Source organism: Propithecus coquereli, unplaced genomic scaffold (assembly GCF_000956105.1).
Source record: "Propithecus coquereli isolate 6110/MARCELLA unplaced genomic scaffold, Pcoq_1.0 Scaffold67, whole genome shotgun sequence".
NCBI classification, from domain to species: Eukaryota; Metazoa; Chordata; class Mammalia; order Primates; family Indriidae; genus Propithecus; species Propithecus coquereli.
Genome location: NW_012152729.1, coordinates 9,470,987 through 9,494,488, shown reverse-complemented (window position 1 = coordinate 9,494,488; position 23,502 = coordinate 9,470,987). Strand labels below are relative to the sequence as shown.

Sequence of the window (23,502 nt, the reverse complement as noted above, 5' to 3'; positions counted from 1 at the left end):
GGTTCAAAGATCAAATGGAGGCCGGGTGCGGTGGCTCACGCCTGTAATCCTAGCACTCTGGGAGGCCGAGGCGGGTGGATTGTTTGAGCTCAGGAGTTTGAAACCAGCCTGAGCAAGAGCGAGACCCCGTCTCTACTCAAAAATAGAAAGAAATTAATCGGACAACTAAAAATATATAGAAAAAAAAATTAGCCGGGCATGGTGGCGCATGCCTGTAGTCCCAGCTACTCGGGAGGCTGAGGCAGAAAGATCGCTTGAGCCCAGCAGTTTGAGGTTGCTGTGAGCTAGGATGACACCACAGCACTCTAGCCCGGGCAACACAGTGAGACTCTGTCTCAAAAAAAGAAAAAAAAAAGATCAAATGGGCTGCTTACATTCTTTCCTCCTCAGAGAGTGCAAGGCACCTTAGCAACTCACCTGCAAGAGCCTACAGCAAAGAAATTTGATTTCAGATGGATCTGGTCACAATATCTTTAGTCCCAATAGTGTTTCTTAGAGCTCCATTAGGGAGACACTGTCCTTGGAGAAAGACAGTGTGTATCTATTTTTCAAATTTAACAGGCATAAATGCACTTTGATATTATAAGAAATGTTTTGTTAAACATTGGTTTGCAGCCTCTATATAGAAAATTTATAGGAAGATAAAATTTTGAGCCAACCGCAAGTGAAGATGCTATTTAGAGCCACACATAATGAAATAAACCCCTTAGTTATGAATCAGTTATTATATTCCACTGAACTCCAACTGTTTCTTTCTCACTGCTTAATTTCATTCTAGCTTCTGTTATTATGCCTAAAGAAACCATTTTAACATTTTCTCGCATGCACTTTGAGTATCAAAAATTCCATCTACAAGTTTTCAGCTTTTCGCCTCTAATTGCTCCACCGGTTGCTCTAACTGCTTTAATAAATAATATTATCTGAGTTCTGCTAGTCCCAGAATTCTAAGGTCTTTGTATCACATATCATTTATTATTCCTCTAAAGAGAAAAAGGAGCTTTTTTTCTACTCAAATAATTTCTTTATAGTCAGAGATAAAGAAAGAGGGGGAGAGATAAAAAATGAAAGAAAATAATAAATTACAACCACTCTCAAAATTACCACTAGGTTCTCTACAGTGTGAGATATTTTCGCTTTCAATTATTGGCATCCTTGGATATCTATGGTTGCTTTTATTCAAATTTCATTAGGAAGCCTCTTCCTCCATGTGGCCCCTAAAGCTCTATAACCTGATTTTATATATCATTTTCAGATAGCATATATAAAAGACCAGTTAGATAACTGTGAAGGGATTCAGTTTTCCAGGGGTATTCAGTCAGCCTCCTTATTCTAGGCTCACAAAGGCAGAGGCTGTGTCTTTATAGAAATTTCCTGAAAAATTATAGGTTTAACTGATATTATTTGGACAACTAAATAAGCTAAAATATACATGAATGAATAAGTGAATTAATGTGAATGAATGCATAGATGGGCATATGAATATACGACAATGAATTAATTATTGTTAGTTGAATAAGCAGGTACAGTGAGTTTTTGGAAACAGTGTTGAAAGAGACGGTACATTTGAATCGGGAGACAACCAAACTTTTACCTGGCCATGGGAGTGCAGGAATTAAATGAACCAAGTTTTAATTATTTAAAAATATTGTACACAGTTTGTGGGAATGCAAAATGATGCAGCTGTTATGGAAAACAGAATGGAAGCTCTTCAAAAAACTTAAAAAAGAACTACCATATGACTTAGCAATCCCACTTCGGAGTATTTATATAAAACAACTGAAACTGAGATCTTGAAGAAACATTAGCATTTCCACATTCATTGTATTTGCAATAGCTAAGATGTGGAAACAACGTAAATTTTCATTGACTAATGAATGGATAAAGAAAATGTGGTATGTAGATACAATGGAATACTATTCAACTTTTAAAAAGAAGAAAATCCTGAAATATGCAACAACATGAATGAATGTTGAGGACATTAGGCTAAGTGACATAAGCCAGTCACAAAAGGACATATACTGTATGATTCCACTTACATGAGATATCTAAAATAGTCAAACTTAAAGAATCAGAGAGAAGGATTGTGTTTGCCAGGCATTGGGTGGGGGTGTGTGGGAGATGTGGAGTTGCTAATCAACATGCATAAAGTTTTAGTTATGCAAAATGAGTAAGTTTTAGAGATGTGCTATATGACATTGTACCTATAGCTAATAATACTCTATTGTGCATTTATAAATCTTATAAGATGGTAGATCTCATATTAAGTGTTCTTATGACACAAAAATGAGCGTGCGCGACACGCACACACACAATATCTAGGTTCTTACCAAAAATGGGAGTTATTGCAAGATTGAGGAGGGGATCAATTAATACACAGTCAACCACCCAAATTAACACCAAGATCTTTACGGTACGAAATATTTCTGTTTTAGCATCATTGGATACCATGTCTGTAAACAGTGTTTTCAGAAGAGCTCATTAGCAGCCAGGCTGGTAATTGAGATGAATTATAAAAATTCCATAAGATCAACCTAAATGCAATGCACCTGTATTGAGTGAGCACTTATATTCCAATGAGGAATTAAGACAACAGAGCACTGTGGCCACCACAATCACATGTCAGCTTCCTACTCTGTCTGCTGAATGGCCATCGTTCCCACTTTAATTTAAGCAGCTCATGCAGTGATGCTTGGAAAGAAACAGGAAACGACTGCCTTAGAAACAATCACATACCATCTCAAAGCCATGGCAGCACCCAATGGATACTTGAAAATAAATTTACAGAGGAAAAAAAATGGGCCATAGCAGGTTTGCATAAAAGCACTGAGGTATTTGTAATGCCTACTCTGTGCTAGGAATTTTTACCTTAAATATAAATTATTGGTTGCATATAGCATCAGTTTAGAGTGTCGGTCACAAAGTATGAGCTCAATAAATATCAGCCGCTATCATCCTACTCCTCACTCAAGATTCTACAACCTAAATGGAGCATGCACAGACACAGCGGCTACTGGTCAGATGGAACTTGGGTTTAAAGCCTGGTTCTGAATCCATCTGCTATATCACCAAGCACAGGCAGTTCATCCCTTTAGATTTCCTTCTCCATAAAACTGAAATTGTACTGACTACTTCTTGGTGTCTTTTGTGAAAATTAAGTGATATGATACATAATAGGAGCCTGGCACAATGCCTGATTTATCAAATAAAAATAACATTGCTTCTCCCTTCACCTCATACAACACAATGATTCAGAGCTAATAATAACAAACCATACAAAGTGGCTAGACAGACGAGCGAGGAACACCCCACCCATACTCTAGGTAATGCCACAGACTTGATTTTCCTTCTTTCCTCATATGAATCCTGGATTTGATGATGCCAATTAGAGAATGAACAGTTTATTGTTTCAATTAAAATTGAACCTGTTAAGTCATCCTAAATTGTACAGACACAGCTGGAGTTGATCACAGGGAAAGGAAGGGACTGTCCCATAGGGATAAAGAACAGGCATTGTATCATCATGGAAACCTAGGTACACATTCCAGTTTCACTCATAACTATTTGTGTGGTACTAGGTGAGTTAGTCTTCTAATCCTCAGTTTTCTCGTCTGTTAAATGGGGACAGTGATTATACATATTGTTTCCTATGGGTGTTAGAGAATGAAATGAGTATATTTAGCACAGTCACTAATACATATTAAGTATTCACTGGTAACAATATTCATAACATTAGCTGGGGAAAATTAGACTAAGTGCTCATATGTCAACCTCTAATTAAATGAGGTTAATTAGACTAGCATATAACTCTTAACAAACAGATCATTCTGCACATGGTCAGCTACCTTTAGTAGACAAATCTCTGCTAAAATAAGCACTAGATTTTTAATTTTCATTTAAGATATGAAATTGATGCTGGCTAACCTTGTATTAACTGGTGATGCTACTAGCTACTACACATTTTATTTGATAATTCACCTAATGATCTCAGTAACCCTGTGAGGAAGATATTATCCCATATGGATAAGAAAACTGAATCTCAGAGAATTCCAGACACTGGATGTCTGACCAGAAAGTAGCAGTGATATGATTTGAGCCTTAGTCTCTCTAAGTTCAAAATGTATCATCGCTTAAATAATTGACACAACTTCATTCGATGTTACTGAAAGACACATAGTATTGCAGAAAGTAGCAAAGACATAATTAATGTTCCTGAAAATTACAGGGCAAGGCTATGGATTTTGCTCTATGGCACTGCTTATTTTCCCCTGGCAGGGAATATACAGACATATAGATACATATACAGATATAGATGTAAATATAGGCATAAGAATTTTAAAACACATGATACTTCTAGGTTGACAATGTGCTCTAAAATGTTGAGCCTCACGGGAAGCTGACCAACCAGTAAATGCACGTTTTAACGTGGCAGATACCATGATAAATGCCTATTTCTTGAGGGATGGCAAATTAAACATTGTCCTAAAAGATGCATACAGTCTTGTCAGCATATAAAATACAACAGTCCGAAAGAGAAAATAATGCATAGCTATTCGTTACCTAGCAATTCTCTATATATCCATGTCCTCTAGTTCTGTTTAAAAAGGTTAAATGGCTCTAAATCTGCCTGCTAGACTCATAAGGAAGTATGCATTGCTCTGGCTAGTCAGGAAATATAATTTCCTACTCAGATTAACCAATTGTGCGTAGGGAGAGGAAAGCCTCTCTCTATAACCCAAGTGGCGTGGAGGTGGGGGCGGGGAACTGCAGAAATGCAGAACCGATGCTGAAAAATGCAGTTTGTGATTCTTACATTCTTATCCCACGGAGCCAATCCGCCTCCAATCAGAACTGTGTGGGGCCCACGTTCTGAACGAGTCATCAAATGCTGCTGTAAATGCTTGGAAACAGCCTTCATCCCTTCTTTGAGTAGGACCATAGATGCCAAGGAACTAGCACTTGCCTGACATCCATCAGAAGCACAGATATGTCTGTGTCATCGAATGGTACTTTATCTGTCCATCTCTTCCTGGTAACACAACCTCAAATCCCTTTTTAGCTTGCCTGAAAATGAAATATTTGTAAGCTGGACAGTTATTTCCGAACAGCCTCAAGCTTCCTCCACGCATACCTTTCCTCCCAGTGGCAATAATAAATATAGCAATAGCAATCATAAACACAGCAATAACAATAATATTAATAATAACGATCAACTACAGTGAGATTCAGCATTCGATTCCCTGGGAACTGGAATTAGTATCAGTAAATCTCCATTTCTGCATCAGTAGAACAAAGAGGTTAAAAAATGTGCAAAAACAATGTGAGGAACTATGAATCTGGATTTAAACCCAGCTCTGCCTATTTGAGGTTACTTTATCACTCTGGTATGAAAAGTTCCCCCAACCTCAACTCTAGATAATTCAGAACATGTTTCTGGACACCAAGTTCATTCCCTCCCGTACTATAAACTCCATGTTTGGGGTTTATGTGGGAATGTTCCCATATCGTAACTCTGATTATCCCCCAGGGTCCTGGGCTTGGCAAACTCCTGAGCCCTTATGCACTCCTAGTGGACAAAAGTAGGAACGTCATCAACCAAATTAAGTGCTAAACTGGCCCGGTGACTGGTCTGTTGGGTCACCTAATCTTGTTTCCCCCCCTCCACATTCTGTCTCATGCTTGGAAATGTAAAGAAAGTGGCAATGGCTCTTTTTTGAGTTCCTTTCAGAGGAAATTGAGTACATGAAGACAGGGCAGATTTATTCACTCAACAAATATTGTTGTCCCTATTTATATCAGCATTCCAGCATAAAGCCATCGCACGACTTCACTATATTATCAGGAAATGGATGCCCACCTAAATTTATTTTTCTGTATACTTCCTACCCTTGCATTCAACACTTGACCTTTGGATAGATATCATTCTCTTAGCCAAACAAGGGACTTTGTGTATGTCTACAGTTTGTTGCATTTCTTCAGAAGTGAGAATGGCCAACAGACCATTCCTCAAATCCCTGGTGGAGTTTTATCTTCTCAGAGGTTGGGCTCTTCTGAAAGATGCTTTCTTAGTATACTTACAGGGTACGCTTTTGTTAATTATGCTGAATTTAGAAATGGTTTGTGTCCAAGGAAAAAGACTGTTCTTGATCTGAACATAATGTGGGGTTTCTTTTGTGCAAACTCAAATTATTTGGGGCATTGATTATTCTGCAGGGTTTCACTCTAAGCCTCATAGTTCTAGCACCCTTGTGAGTAATGGGAATTTAATACATTTTTAAAATGTGAATAAATAAAACCTGCAGAAAATTCACTTGTCTAAAGTTTCCTTGAATAAAGTAATCGGAAAGCTGTCTGCCCTAGATATCTGTGGCTTGGAAATGGAAAACGTTTGGTATAGCTGACATCTAACTCATAGATTAGCTGGACAATTCTTTAAAATTGTACTTCTCTATCTAGTATTCTCTCTCTCTCTCTCTCTCTCTTTCTCGTGCAACAAATATTTCTAAGACAATATTTGAAATCCACACTCAAACACATCATTAGCTAACACTTCACCCTTGGAGACTACTATACAAGTTATAGATTTTCATTGTGCTTTTGGAAGAAAGCGATTCAGCTTGAACACTTGTACTGTCATTTGGGTGATGGGCAAAAGAGAAAAGATGTGTACAGTTCAACAGAAAAAAAAATAGAATTGAGCTTCATTTCTGAAAAAGACAGAAAAAACTTTAATAAAGGATTATTTCTCATGCTGGGGAAAAAAATCTGAGCAGGGAAAGTATTTTTGAAACAGCAGAGAATGATTTTTGTTTAAAGGACACCAAACCAAATATGCTGACCTATCAGAAATGCCCACAAAGTGATAAAAAGATAATTTCAAAGCCAAACACCAAACACAGAAATAAAATAGGAGCCTCTTAATGCGTTGATATGGTAGTCTCATGCCTCTAAATTCTAATATATAATTCACTGTAACTGTCAAAAGAGACTGAAGTCAAACTAGCAATGCTTTTCCAAGCCTCAAATAAAAAATAATAAAATAAAAAGCACAAACGAGCAAAAAATAAAAATAAGAAGATCCACCCAAATGTGTTGCAAAACATTTGCAACTTTGCATTTTCCTCGAGCTGGAATAGATTTATTTACCTTGATGTTCCTGGCTATGGGCTCTTTCTGTAGCACTTAGTAGGCACACATGTGCACTTGCACACGTGCGCACACACAAACACACACACACACAACATAGTATGTGTTAACCAAAATTCTTTGGTCCTGTGAGCCTAAGTCCCAAAGGCAGCCACACAGAAAACAGACATAACTGCATTTTGTATTGATTTGCTTGTCCTTTGCACTAGCCAGTATTCCTTTTTAAAGAGAAATACCTTATAGGACTGGAAGTGATGTCAGGGTCACGTGCGGTCACTTGCCCAATCACAGAGTTCAGAGCAGCATTCTCATGAACTTCAAGGAGGTAAGTCGGTGAGGAGAAGACAGGAGGCTCGTCCGCATCCTCAACAACAATTTTGACTGTTGCCGTATCTTTGAAAGGCCCCCTGCTGCTGAAACGTGGGTCAATGTGGACATTGGCTGCCTCTACCTTCAGTGTATAGGATTTTTTGGTCTCAAAGTCCAGAGGCTGTTAAGAAATGACAAAGACGGATGTTTCTCACTAATGATCACAGCAGCAAGAACAAATGAGTATAATGCTGATGGATGAAAGTTATGTGCATTTAAGCCCATTTTTGAGCCTTTAATGGGATCACTCTCCAGTCCCCCAGATTCAACCTGTAAATTTTACAGGCATTTATTGATATCTGTTTATTATACAAGCTCAGTGAATCTAATCTTCTATTGTTTTGTTTTGTTTTGCTCATTTCACTTGGAATTCGCAAAATATTCACAGTCATGAATTGTGCCATCAAAATTTCACTTCAGAGTCATAATAAAATTTTACTAGTGATGGCATGACCCGCATACTGATCAGCCAGTTAATCGGGCCTCTGCTGGTAGGAGATAAGACAGCATCGAACGCAATCTCGATCTGGAAAGAATATTTTATCGTTTCTGCAACAGAGTGTGAAATGTAAAGAACTAGAAATAATCATTGTTTAGTCCAAGGAGACATTATAAAGCATAATTTAGTACTAATCCCAACAAAGAGTGTTTTCTTATTTCACTTCCAAAGCATTGCTACTCTACTGATCATGTGGCTAAAATGAGGTTTATTATTTTTTAGGACATTCTTAGAAGATCTCTATTATGAGTACTATGCTATGAAGCAGGTGGGCGCATAAAGACATGTGTAGGCCGATACATAGGTATGTACTTGTGTTTATATGCGGAAGAAAGAAGAGAGTGAGCAGTATAAGTAGATAACTGAGTATGTTTGTGCTCCCACCAAACATTTAAAAGCAATTTGAAACTACCTCATTGCACTCTGACACTATTTCTCACATATTGATACTCCATTACCTAAATTAAGTCCAAGAGACTTTAGTCAATGACCTAGGTAAATAAAGCTAGGGAAAAAGAGCATAGTCCCGTTAAATAAACCAGAAGCCTGTCTGCATCAGAAGCCTTATAGTCCAGTTCTAGGAAACTCACAATCATTCAGATTTCAAGGCTGCAAGTCTGTCGAAGTTCAAGGAGATAGTTTATTTCTGCATTACAGTTCCTCGTAAGAAACAGAACTTTGAATCTGCAATGCATATTTTCAAATTATAAGAAGCTGGAACACGAGCTGGCATCAATGAACTCTTGTAGAACTCCTGCGCAAACTTAAATATATGTTCTTATTTAAAAATATTGTGTTAATTTTTATATTTGAATTTAGATCTAATGGGACTTGGGGTTTTGGGGGCAATATTTTCTAGTAAACAAGGCACACGCTCACTTCCCTGTCTATTCTGAAATTACTAGACACGTGTATCTCTGAATAGATGATTCAACATAAGCATATTCACAATTTTCCAATCATCTTTGCTGTAACAATTTTGCAATTTAAAATTCGTCACAAACATTATTAAGCATAACAGACTATGTCCTGTTTAATTCTTAGCTCAACATAAAGACAATGTATCCAAACACATTCTAGTGCCCTTCGAATTTTATCAGACAAAAAAGGGGGCCCATAAATTGCAGAAATACAACTCCCTACACATTGTTCTCTAGAGTAAAATATGTGTGTTTCTTGGCATCAAGGTGCATAGTATATGCTTTCAAGTTTATGAATAACAGTGAATGAAAATACAGCAAATGGCTAATTGTTTCAGTTTATAAAAGCATCTTATGGCAACAAAAGATAGGAGTTAATAATAACAATAAAAATGACATTACGAACCATTTGCCAGAGAAAATGTGGCTCTGGGTTATTTGATAATTGATTCATGTATAATTATACTGTACTCTATTTCAAACATGAGTTTTTAAATAGTTTGCAACTCTTAATTCTAAACTCAAACCAGGATCCTGGTATAAAAACAGTGTTGCTAAACAGGGAGTTAAAATAAATGTGGCCGTATTTTTATCAACATTGATTTTTAATGCTTTTTAAATAAAAGTATATCCAGAAAACTCCAGGTTTCCATTGTTAATATCTCTTCAATGGGAGATTTTAAGAGCAGGACCAATGAAAATAGGTCTCTGTGCAACATGACAGAGAATTAGATGATAACTTTACAGTCATATCAATGTAATGCTGATCAAGAAAGAGGGAAAAATTATTGTCTCCCAATTTTGTGGTCCACTGTCTATCTTTTTATTCAAGAACAAGCAAATCTATTTAAAAATGAGCTTGACCTAATTCATGACAATGTTCTGAAGAACAATATCAAACAAAGTAATCACGATGAGGATGAAAGAGTATTTTTCCTTGCAAATGCTTGGTGCTCATAAAATAATGAACTGTGTCCTACACATATCTTATGAATGTAGATATCATGATGAGAAATACAAATACAAAATGTTGTACAGAATCTTTCACATCTACCATCAAAAACTGGATGCTGACAAAAGCACTCTCAAATTGTCATGCGTTATTGGACTAGTTGTGAAGATGCAAAAGCAAGGCAGAGATTAGCTTAATTTTCCATAATGTTTAAATTGTTGACGCATAGTCTGGAGTAGCCAGTGGTGTCAGAGTTGGCCCTGTCCTTCATGCACCAGAGTTAGCTGGGATAACTGAATCTAAATGTTCTGCCTGTCTCTGAATTTCCCCGAGAGCACAGCCTTCAACTTGCGAAACTTCAATGTGTTTGGGAAAGATATTTAAGGAAGCAGAAGCTTACACAATGAAGATAGTTATATAGGGAAAGACTAAAAATCATTGAACATGTCACCTCTGTGGGCAACTGAAAATCCTCTTGTGAACCTTAACCAGTATGCCTCTTCCAATAATAGTAATTGATCACCAATTTTTCTCACCCTTTGTTGAGGGTCACCTTTAGGGCACTGACTTCCCCACATAACTGGTGTGTCCTATACAAGGATTGAGCAAATTCTGGTGGCTTAGAGAAAAGCATAGATGGGGATAGAAATAATGGGTGAGATGGGAGGCTGGCACCACCACGGTGACCATTTACCAGAACTTTAGTTGAAATGGGGAACGGGCCCAAGAGACAGGAGGTGCCACAGGGACTCTACTCATCACTTGGTCTTCCATTTAAAAGCTCAAAGTCTACGAGCTTTGAGATTCTATTGGGAAGTCCACTCAACTCTCTCAAATGTTAAAACTCAAGTTTCGCAAAGGTATTTTGAAGACGAATGAAATCTTCCTTAGCTTACCTTCCTTAGTCTTATAATGCCATCCTGGGCCTGGGCATCAGAAGTGATTTCAAAAAGTGCTGTCCCATCTCCATCAATGATGTCATATGATGACTGTGCATTTTCACCAATGTCCTGATCGTTGGCCTTCACCCTTCCTATTGCAGTGCCAAGAACCACATCTTCTGGTACTGAGAAGTGATACAGACCTTACGAAAGAGGAGAAACAATGAGCATTACACACGTTCCAACAATTCATTAATTCGTTTAGCAAGTCTCTATCGGGCACCTCCTTTGTTCTGGGTGTTCCATAGATGCTAGCAAGACAGTGATGGAAAAGGCAGAAATAGCCTTTTCCCTTGTGCAATGTAAAATCTTTTAGCTGAGTCAGAGATAAATAGTTCTCAGGAGGAGGAATGATGCCTTTTCAAGACTCGTCTGAGATATGGAACTTATTACGCCACATGTTTACCAAGTATATATTTGGAGCAGTTATATCAGGATATTAGTGAGTCTACATCTAAGTTCTTTCCAGTTTGTTGCATGATCACATTGACTGCCCGCGGGGATATTCATTATTGTCCAACATAACATACTAAGCTAATTTCAGCACAGAAAGATGCAATGTGCAACACACTGAAAATCACTTTTGAACTTACCTTTATATTTACAGACTTTTAGACTATTTTTGATAAAATCCAATTACTAACCTTCTGCTGTGCCCTGCAGCAAGCTGTTCAGACACATGAAACACTCCTCTTGTTACTAAAGTCCTCATTGCTCTGAAGACCAAAATCTTACCTTAAAACTCCCTAGGCAAAATACAATTACAGTGTATATTCATTCTCCTACAGGAGCAGTAAAAATGTAATTAATTAGTGGCATTAGTCCCATTTTTATTCGAATCACTTTAGTTGTTACAGTGGTGTCACTCACTGTCACTAGTGAAAGGGGAGCAGTTGGTGCCCTAGCCATAACCTCTGGCCATTACCACTGTAGTGCACACCTGCCCTGCATCTACCTGCCAACTCCCGCGTTTATTTGCCTGAGGGTTTTTCTGGCCTTCAGAACCCATTTTGCCCACTGCATGTCAGGTCAGAACTGCCAGGGAGTTAATGCCCCTGCAGAAGCAGCCCTCAAAGACTCACAGGAGTTAGTGTGTAAAATCCTAGACTCCTCCTTTCTCTGGTAGGATAACTTTTCTTATTTCTTTTCTTTTCTTTTTTTACAATGGTCCAGACTCTCCCCAATTTATTAAGGCTCCAGTCGCCCACAGTGGTAGCTGGCTTGATAATACACATTTTTTGACTCTCCTTCTAACTCTCTCATTTCCCCACTGGTGTTTTATGGGATCATCTTTAAGTTAAACTATTTACAAAGTCTTGTCTCATTGTCTGATTCTGGGAGATTCCAACTCAGACAAACAGGAAGTTTTAGTCCCCTTGCAACCATAACAAGGGAAAAATAAACATTCAATGAACTATAAACCCAAAAGGAAAAATCAAATCTGGGGAACATTACCTAGTTCTAGTTTGAATTCAATCACTGAGTCCCTTGGATAAACTAAGGCTTATTTTATCCAATATAACAGGATCAGTTTATATGATGAGTAAGATTTCTTCTAGCACTAACCCCCCTTTACTTAATAATGGAATGAAATGTCTCTTAGAATCATAAAGTTTTGGGGCTGGAGAACAAAAACTTTTTCCAGATATATTTGCTATAAAGTAGGCGCTGAAAATCATCATATCGAGCACAAGTCTCCCAATTCACTCATAATTGGTGTAACGATTCCATTTCCTTCCAACTTTATATTCCAGGTAAGGTTTGAGATTATCCCTTTAGGTATGCTTGCTAAGTAAATAAGCCAGCAAGGAGCCTCACCTCGCTGCCAGTCCTCCATCGGGGAGCCTTGGGAAACCAAGCAAATGGGACATTCCTTTATCCATTCCTATTCTCCTTCTAATCATCTCTACCGGTGTGATCGTACCTAATAGTTATTACCTCTAAGAAAGGGACTGCTTTTGAAACTCATCTGCCTCTGTTGCATTTAAACAATAATTTTCTGAGAAAAACGTAGCCCATTACAGCATTAACTGTAATGGCAACTGAAAAGGAAATAAAAGAGTAGGGGAAAGGATAAGAGAAATGGTATTTTCCATTTCAACAATTTTGTTTAAAAGAGTTGCATTGATGTCTGATTTATGAAAGGCTAGGGGTAAAAATTCTGAAATTTTTAATGAAAATGCATCTCTTCTATTTTTTCTACCTTGGAATTTCTGCAGATAAATTCTTAAAGACACCTCAAATGTGTTATTTTCAAGCTCCACCTCTCTCTCTCTCTCACCCTCTCTCTCTATCTCACCTCCACGTTATTCCCTCTCTCCTTTATCCCTACAAAAGCCAGTTTTCTTATGGTATTTTTTATCCCAGCAAACAGCACCAATATGCATCAAATCTCTCATGTCAGGAATAGGATAACCTACCTTCCTCATCTGAAAATGAAATCTATCCATAGACACTTGTCATTATTAATTCAAATATTTATCATACCTATACACCTTTCTCACATCCAATGCAATCACTCTGGCTTGCCAAAGTCACCATCACCTTCTACGTGAATGATTGCAAATACTGCTTTAACTGGCTGCAAAGCAGAGAAGACATTGGAAGAAGCCCAGATTTATTTATTTTTTTCTGATTTCCCTAGTATCATGCAACCTACAATTTACAATCTTTTAATGGCTTCCTAGTGATCTTGGGATAAAGATCGTGGTACCTAAAATGTCCTACAATTCCAAATATGGCTAATTCCTGCCAGTCTAACTCTCTAGCCTCTTGTTGTAACACTATCCCCTTGGCCCTTTGTGTTCCAGCTGCAGTGAAATTCTTTTCATTACCATACATGGCCATCCACCATTCTTCCATAGGGCTTTTTAAAAAATAATTGCATATACTTAAGGTGTACAATAGGATGTTTCAATAAATAAAATAGTCTTGGAAAGATGTCTGCACCCCATGTTCATCACGGCATTATTCACACTAGCCAAGAAATGAAAACAACTTGTGTCCATTGACAAATGAATGTCTGTAGAAGTCATGGTGTGTGTACACACACACACACACACACACACACACACATTGGAATATTATTCAGCCTTTAAAAAGGAGATCCTGTCATTTGCAAAACATGGATGAACCTAGAGTGCATTATGTTAAATGAAATAAGCCAGACTTAGAAAGAAAAATACTGTCTGATCTCACTTATATGTAGAGCAAAAAAAAAAAAAAACTGAACACAGGGCTTTCATACATCCTTTTTATCTGCACTATCCATTTTCGCTCCCTTGGTTTCACCTTGTTCCAGCTAATCCTATTCACCCTTCATATTTCAATTCAAAAGTTTCCATGTCAGAAAGGCTGTACTTAACAAATAATCTGTCTGTCGTCTTGCTTGGATATGTGCTCAGAAAAGAAGTGTTCTATGAGCATACAAGAAAGTTGGCAAATAACAATTGTCTCCCTGATTCACTGACAGTGGCTGCCCAAAAGTTTCTAAGGCAGAGCATGTGGCCTTAGCCAGGAAGAGTAGAGTCAACGATTACTGATGTCTCCTCAGTTGCAGGAAGGAGTAGTGTATGTGTTGTAGCAAGTGGACTGCATATTTGCCTTCCCCACCTCAGACACTAGAGAGTTTGTGTCTTTTACACAACAAATGAGACTAATGAGAACAATATCTCAACTGCATTTTTATCATCCTCTCAAGTCTCCTTAATGGGGATACCATGCAAAGGAGAAATGAACACACATCTTGTAGTCAGATACGTTGGTGCTAATTGTCTGTTACTATATACTTGATATTTGGAAACTTTTTCAACTTTGAAATCTGTAGAGTGGGAATAAATTTAGTACCAAGATTATGACAACATGGTTGGTTGTTACACACACACACACACACACACACACACACACACACACAAACACATACACACATATGAATTGCCATACCTTGCACTTAAGCAGTTACTATCAGTTTTTTAGAATGTCACTGAAAATTATAATATAAATTCAAGTGGAAATATCATATTTAAATTCTCAGGCAGTGTAGGAAATTCACTTACTCTGTGCGAATTTTGGAGGATTGTCATTAACATCAGTAAGGGTCACTGTGAGTGTCGTGGTCCCAGACAGGCCACCAGAGTGTCCACCCATATCTTTGGCTTGGATGACGACCAGGTACTCCTCCTTGGCTTCTCTGTCCATGTTGGGCAGGGCAGTTTTTATAATAGCTGGAGGAGGAAAATGGAAGAATGACTTTCAGGCAGAGAGCTCATTCAGCAATGAATGTATGAATCACACACATATGTACATGTATGCAAACACACACATGTGCATACATCAAGTCCCCACTCAGGTAATTTTCTGTGTTCTTTTGACATTTAATTGGTGTATGTCTTTGATATCAACACTGAGAAAGATGGTAGTCGTAAATGTTTACAGATAACTTGCAAAAATGTCTGTTATAATGCATAAAAAAGAACTTCCAAAAATATACATTAGAAACTACACTGCCATATCCTTCCCTACCAAATTAAAGTATAAATCATAACACAGGCTCATCTACTCAGGAAAACCCTGGATGTGAAAGAATTCTACAATTTATCACACACCCCAATTCCCCTACAAGAGGAGTAAATACACAAATAGCTTGAAGGCTCTGAGGTCAAAGATAAATTATTCTGAAGCTCACAAATACATTAGAGAGATGAAAGAAATAAATGCATTATTAGAATCGACTCGGATGAATAAAACACCAATCAGAATTAACATAGTCAAGCATCTAAATCCTAAGGCACTGTTTAACTACATTTATATTTAAATTGTTTAGTTACATCTTCTCTATTGTAAAAGTAACAAGTATTTTAGAAAAATAGGAAGATATGGAAAAAAGTGGGTAAAAGAAAATCACATGAATATGATAAAATCATTACTGCTAAAATCTTGGTGTTTTTTCTTCTGATATATGTTCAGGGTTTCAAGTGGGTCTGTTTGTTTCTGTTTCATTAGAAACTTAATATTTTGTTAAAGATTCAAAGTTTGCTTAGATACTTCTAAAGTTATTTTGAAAATTATTTAGATCTCTCCCTATTTCCATACATTTTTATAGATAAATATTGCTGAAATTTTGGTGTGCATAAATCCAAAGCCATTGTAGGTATATGCACACAAATGTACATATAAACATTTAACCACAAGCATGATCATACTATAGGTATTATTGAGACTTTCTTTTCCTCACAATAGATGTTTTTGAGAACGTTTCTTGTCAATACATAGAGGTTCACCTCATTGCTTGCTATAGCTGCATAATTTTTAACTGTATGAATGTAGCTTAAGCATTTCCATATTGGTGGATATTGCAGCTATTTCAATTTTTCCCATTTTAAACAACTAACAGATATATTAGTATGATGATAATATATTTTCTTTTTTTTAATTCAGCATATTATGGGGGTACAAATCTTTAGGTTACATATATTGCCTTTGCCCCACCTGAGTTAGAGCTTCAAGCATGTCCACCCCCCAGACAGTGCACACCGCACCCATTAACTGTGAATATTCCCCGTCCCCTCCGTCCCCCTCCCACCTGCCCGATACTCAATGAATGTTACTACTATATGTGCTCATGAATGTTATTTCCTGCATTTTTATTTAACTCTATGTCATAAGATGCCCCCCATGTTGCTAAATGTCCATAACAAAAATTACTGCGACTAGCCCAGAGATTCCTATTGAATGGATGAAAGGAAACTGTCCAGATTAAAGATAATTTACCCCCTTCACTTCTAACCCCCGGGGCACAATAAATGTTCAATTCAAATGGAAGATGAACCATTCTCTTGGCCATCTCTGAAGTTGTAATCCCGTTTTTGTTGGACTCATATCTTTTAATTAAATCATCTGTCTGTGAAAAGTTTGTGAGGAGTTCAGGTCTCTGAATCATCTGAGTAGCAAGTGAGGCATAAAAGTAGCCAGGGAAATCTAATCCACCCAGGCAGTGAGCAGGCTCTGGGAAGAGCTGTGAGTTCCTACATACTTTATTAAACTCTGACATCAGTTTTATATCAGGGCTTCCCATTCAATTGGATAACTGTGCTTATATGGAAACGTTTGTAGTTATATGATAATATCTTTCAATGCAATGCTTTGTTTCAGGATTTGATCACATCATAATATAACTCATAGATCATAACTGTATGGTTTGAAACAAAAATAGAAAGAAAAAAAAATAGATAGCAACCTTTCAGATTTGGGTTCCTGTGAGGCATTGGCGAGGGGGGAATAAATAAATAAATAAGCAAAAAACAGAAACAGCCGTAACAAAACCTCATCATATTAGCATGCTGAGATGCCAAGATAACTACTTTGCTATGCATATATTTTCATAACCCGGAATATTTTCATTATGGCTCCAATTTTCAGCAGGAAAGATTAGAAAATTGTTTTACTCTCGTAACGTTTACACGTGTGCTTATACCACCACATTCTAAGGTCTTCACCAACTACAGCCATCCACTGGACTTAGGAATTTGACATGGAGCTTCTAATAATCAGAGGAAAATAATATATTAATAATTCCCCATGGAAGGCATCAACTTTTTTTCAAGAAAGTTGATGAGGTGAGGTCGATACATGAGACCTTTCAGTTTATTTGAGTGGAATAATTCCTGCAAACTTCTTCCAAGCCAAAGAAAATCAGTATGTTATTATTCTCATCATTTTTTTTATATATAGTGAGAGTGAAGCTTAAAACAAAACAAAACACAACTGTGATGTCTCTCAGACACTTGAAATTAAAATAGTCTTTTGACTCGGTTGAAAATAGCACACCTGGGTTAGTGTCTATGAGTAAGGAAGCATGACAGTGGAGGGCCATGCTTATCAAATAGGACAATAAATGTTTCATGGGTCTCCACAAATTACAGATGTCTTTATTCTCTTCAAGGATTAGGTATACAGCTTCATACAATCTAAGATGCATATAGAGTTAATCCTCAAATAGCATGGGGCTTAGGGGAACTGACCTCCTGTGCAGACAAAAATTCATGTATAACTTTTGACTTCCCCAAAATTTAACTGCTAATAGCCTATGGTTGACCACAAGCCTTGCCGATAAAATAACAGTCAATTAACACATAAATAGAATGGTACATATACACATATATAATGCATTCATGACATTCCTTTTTCTTAATTCTTTCAATATTCTAGGCTACATGGTTCATTTGCAAATTTTTTTCCAGATTGTTGCAACTCTCCAAAAACTTTTCCAATATATTTATTGGGAAAAAAGCCTTCATAGAAATGGAGGTTAAAACTCATGTTGTTCAATGGTCACTGGATATTCCTAAGTTTGATTTTCCTAATAAATCCTCCCTCATAATGAAACCCAAGCAAGTTTGTTTGTCATAAACTTACCAGCTTTGTGACTATGATCAGATCATTAAACACATCAGGACTCCATAACCCACCTTGTCAAATGAAGTTAATAACCAGCTTCTCATTGCAGATATTTGAAGATTATGTGAGATAAGTCATAAAGTTCTTGGCACACAGTAGCTACCCAATGATGCCATTTCCCTTCCCCCTTCACCTTCCCCAGCCAGACTTTATTTCATACCTATCTGGATGGTGGTTGGAGTGCAGAGCATTCTCCAATTGCCCTCCCAGATCCACAGTCCACCCCTCTCTACTTATTCTGAGCATGGAAGCATGACCTTAATAGATCACTTTATTGACCTCCCTCACTTTCTGGATTTTTGTTATGATCCACCAACCTACGTTACCCTAGGAGTTTGTGAGAATGGAGCAGGGTAAGGTTCCAGACAAATAATCCTGTGTTTGGCCACTCTGGAGTTGTCATTTAGGGATGTTGTCATAGCAGAACTCTCTCTAGTGTCCAACACTTGCCCCATCCACTCACTCCTTCAGGCAGAGGGGTGACAATGGCACTTCTGTTGCTAGCCTCAGGTGCTTCATCAACCCTTGATTGGTCTCTCCTAACCTGGCCATACCTTTGCCAATAGTTCCTTCATTAAATTCTCCACAATCACCCCATTCCTGGCAAGACCCTAAAAGATATGGTTACGATACTAGTACTTTTGTCCAAGTGCCAAACATGTTGCCAGTATGTCATTCTTAAACAGACATCTACAGTTCAGAATTACTTCAACGTAATAATATATTGTGGTCCAGAGGCCAGAAGCTTGAGGAAGCAGGGAAGATTGTTTCCTTGTCTGTAAAATGAGAATAATACCGATTCAGTTAAGTGAGTTGCTCAAGATGACCCAGCTGGGCAGCTGCACATCTGGGAGTCTTCACACTCCCTCTTTTCTTCTACAACTTTGGGAGTAGGTTTTCTGATTTCTAAGGCAAGCAGGGTGTCTCTCCAGGGCATTTTTAGAGCATGCAGGACATTTAATTGGCTTCAGTTAAAACTGTATAATGAACAGTTCTTGCTTTGCTGGAGCCCACTGCTTATATTCTCAACCCCATACCTAGCAGCAACTCATTACAAAATCCAAGGCAGAATTTCTGGAACTCTTTTTCTGATACCTTGTGGCTATGAAGGCAGGACAGGTGAAATCACAGGTGCCCTTGATCCTCCTATTTTTCTCTTTACATTGGGGCTTATCTTTACATGTTGCTTAACTTTTTTTATTCCTATTCAAAAGGCAGATCATTTCACCTCCGCAGATACGTCGAGATATTGACAAACTCCTAAAGTAGAAAATTAAAATAATCTTAAAATTCCCTTCTACTTCTTTTCCCTTATTTTTGCTCACGAGCTTAGTAGCTTTAAGGTATTTCTTTTATGGACAAGGGAGAGACCTTCTCTATTTTTAAAATCATTTTTTGGTATGAAATTCCACCAGATTCAGAGCAGAAAATGTAGTAATTAGGGCAGGTTGTTTTCCTGCTCAGATTCCAGAAGACAAAAATTTGGACCTACGAATATCAAAAAGTGACTTAAATCCTCAATTAAATGGCATTTCTTACCCATTGTCAACTTTGGTTTTAAAAAGGCAAGATAGGAGATTCCCAATCCCTTCTTTTTGCCAAAACAAACTAATTTGAAACACCTTTTGATGGTGCCAATTTTAGTAACTTCCTATTGCCCAAGACATGAATTGTGTCCCTCTTTTTTCACAGTAGTGGTCAAGCAACAATAGTGACCCTGTCCCTTGCATGCTTACAGTCACACATTCTCAATGCCCAGCAACAACTTCAGAGGCTTGCTATGGTTAAGATTCCATTACACCAACTTGACAACAAATCAGTGTTTTCAATTTTAGAACAAGCAATCTGACAAAATGTTTCTTTTGAGGCAGTTAGTAAATTTTTCGATGTGGGTATTTAATAAACAATAGAGAAAATCAACTTAGATCACTTTTTTAACCGTGGAAACTCCAAGACAGGAGTTTGAAGCGGATAAAATTATCTTATTACAACATTTGTCTTTGACGTTAGAAGATTTCCAACTCAATAATCATTGTAGGGTTTAGATTTAGACCCTCCTGTGACTATCTAGACTTGCATAAACCACAGAATATCCTTGGCGCGAAAAAAAAAAAAAAATTCTCTGAAAAGGAGGGGCTCTAACATTTTGTAATTTTGAGATAGGAAAAGCACAACTGGTGTTCAGGAGGATGAGCTGGACTCTCCCTAGCATTCACTGTGCAGTGGATTCAGAGGAGGGAGTGCAAATAATTGTATTTTTAGAAGAGGTTCCCTGGAACTCCATTTTGAAAATCCAAGCTAATCAGAAAATTCAATTAACGAGAACACTTTATTCTCCATGAATTTAATTCAATGGAGATTTGAACCCAGCACTAGCGAGTGGAGGTAGATTGGGGGTGAAACTTGGTAGGAAGATTAAGAAGAAAAGGGCGAACGTCTTTCTCTGAAACCCACATTCCTTACCTCGCTGTGAATAGTCTGACATGTCTGATTCTCCTGTATTTAAAAGACATGGTTTTATCTTCGCCTTATTCAATCAAATGCAGATTTCCCTGGTTTAAAAGTTTAAGAATTTAAATCCCAGACTGGCCTCCATTCTTCCTGATATGCAACAGCTGCTCTCAAGTCTCATCATCCAGGGAGTACTTCTGATTAGATTCCAGTTTCAGTCTTCTCAAAAATCTAAAACTTATGTGTGTGTGCGTGTGTGTGTGTGTGTGTGTGTGTGTGGTTTTTTTCCTTTCCATTGTCTTTGGCGTTATCATTTGAGAAGCATTTTGTATCTGTCACGAAGATTTCTTTTTATAATTTCTGTGCTATCACCAGATTGAGAGGCTTCATGAGAAAGGCAAGGAGATGCTGATTAACTCTTTTGTCATTTTGAAGGCTGATTACTGTAATTCATTCTTCATGGGTCTCCCCGATTGTGCTGTTCAAAGATTTCAGTTTATATAAAATGCTGCGCTAGACTCCTTTTTTGAATAAAACTTGTTGAACACATTATCCTGCTGATGAAACCACTAGCTTTGTTATCCTCAAAAACCCTTTCTAATTCATTGTACAATTATCAGCTTACTGTCTGTGAAAAAGCCTCTTTCATTTATGTGCTTAAGTGGTACAAGTTCACCAGAGACAGATTCTTTTGAGGGGGTCATATACAGCACCCACACTTACTGCCGGCTATATGATTTGTACTACATGCTACCAGTTATAAAGGATGAAAGATATATAACCAGAGATGCTTCAACACATGTGTACCTTCCACTGAATAATAACCTCACATCAATGCCAAGCTTGCACAAATATACCACAAAGGAGAAAGTGCAACACTTATACAAATACATTAGAATATGTTTCAGTCTCTACAGAACTCAAAGAAAACTACACTTCCCTTTCTTTTTGACTAATAATTTATGAATTAGATAGATAAGTGAGAGATAATAGGGACAGAGAAGTAAAGAGAGAGATGCACAGGAACACATGCATATAGATAGAATGGCCTGGCTTTGGAGAAACTGTATCTCATATATTTCCGGCACCTTTTAAAAATATAACAGCCTAGGTGAAAATACAATTGGTCAAATGAATCAGGAATCAAAAGCTTAGTTATACACTTTGATATAGTATTTTTTAAACAAATAAATTGTTATAAAGAAATCACAAATTCTGACTTTTCCTGATCCCTTAAAGTTTTAGATTCAGATGTTCAATTTTCCTGCTGATATTTTTGAAGGAAAGCAATGTAAATAATAACAATAGAGAAATACTAAATTAGTGGTTAATTAGAGATCAAAGACATACAATATTAAGTAGGCATTAAAATTATGTTATAAAGATTCTATAGCAACATAAAATACTTATGACAATTTTACAACATTCTTTTAAAATAATGTATTTCATGATTACTCTACGTTATATTGTGCATATAAAAATTTGGAAGGCAATACACACAAAAAGATAGCTTGATGTGTCAAACAATCTCCTCCTATGCTATCACAGCATCTAAATATGAGTCTGTTTGACAGACATGGCTTCTTTCATATAGGTTTTATACATGAACCTCTACATACCCTGTCCCATTTGTGTTAGAAAATTGTTGCTAGAGAACAGTAGACTTAAAAGGTTTAAATCAGATTGCTGAGGATCATTCAAGTATCTCGAAGTGTAAAAATTTCTTCCTTATGTGTGGATTTCTTGCTTTATAATGTGGTATATCTTTAAGCTAACAAAGCTATAGTTTCTTAATTACCCCACTGTGTAGATCACAGCCATGTCTATATTCATATCCATATGCATACAAATATAGAATATCAGAAAAACATATGAAATCCTTGCAAGAAATTAACTATCATACCCCATCTCTAGATTTTTTGCACCCAACATGCATAGTGACTTTAGTGAATGGACTGTTGCTTCTGTATCTCTTAGATTCCCTGATAAATAATTCTGCACAGGCCACTGTTTCTGGTATCAACATATGGCTAGCCAATGACTGATGCTACCTAAATTGCTAATTTTGAGTTATATTGAAATATTTGCAATTATTTCTGTTCAGAATTAAGGTGAAATTTCTTTTCCCCTAAATGAAAACACTTCCAGGGATGACTCAATCAAGTGGAATTATTTCTGTGAAAAACATGATGGAACTATTCTTTCCTTAAGCCATGATTCCAATAACTAATTATATGTATAATAAGTATGTGAAGTTTTAAAAAAGCAAAGTGAAAGTCACTAAAATATCGGATGTTTTTTCCCAGTGATTCAGAATTTAAGCAGATGAGAATAGCAAGGCTGTAGAGTGGATAGAGCATGGGCTCTGGAGTTGCCTACTAAGAAATGAAGCCAAGATTCATATCTGAGTCTAAATAAATTTAAGTGACTATTTTCAACTCTTAGAACCTCAGTCTCCTCATCTATAAAATGAACATAGAAACCCCCACCTGAGAATATATGAAATAGCACTTAACATTGTTCACAGAGTAGAACAGATACTCAAAACAAATTCTAATTGAATTGACATCATCCCCGAATGTTAAAGTGGTTCTAATTCTTAATTCTTCTTGTGCTTCAAAGGAACTCTCTTCTCCTAGATATCAATCAGACATGCCATGTCATGTAGATCACAGCCTGCCAATATGGACGAGTAGGATATGTTGTTTTAAGAGCCCAGATTTGATATCACACATTGGGTTTGATTTCAGGCTTTTTCACCTCCAGGTGTTG

The 23,502-nt window shown here is 37.1% G+C and overlaps 1 protein-coding gene across 1 annotated transcript in view; it reads right to left on the bottom strand.

Moving 5' to 3' along the window:
* CDH8 (cadherin 8, type 2) overlaps positions 1 to 23,502 on the bottom strand; it is a 392,490-nt gene that overhangs the window by 170,644 nt on the left and 198,344 nt on the right. Inside the window, exons 4-6 of the mRNA XM_012660463.1 lie at positions 14,880 to 15,047; positions 10,780 to 10,967; positions 7,354 to 7,633 (exon numbers count right to left, since the gene is read on the bottom strand). Coding sequence (XP_012515917.1) covers positions 7,354 to 7,633; positions 10,780 to 10,967; positions 14,880 to 15,047 — 636 coding nt within the window. The remainder of the gene's footprint in view (positions 1 to 7,353; positions 7,634 to 10,779; positions 10,968 to 14,879; positions 15,048 to 23,502) is intronic.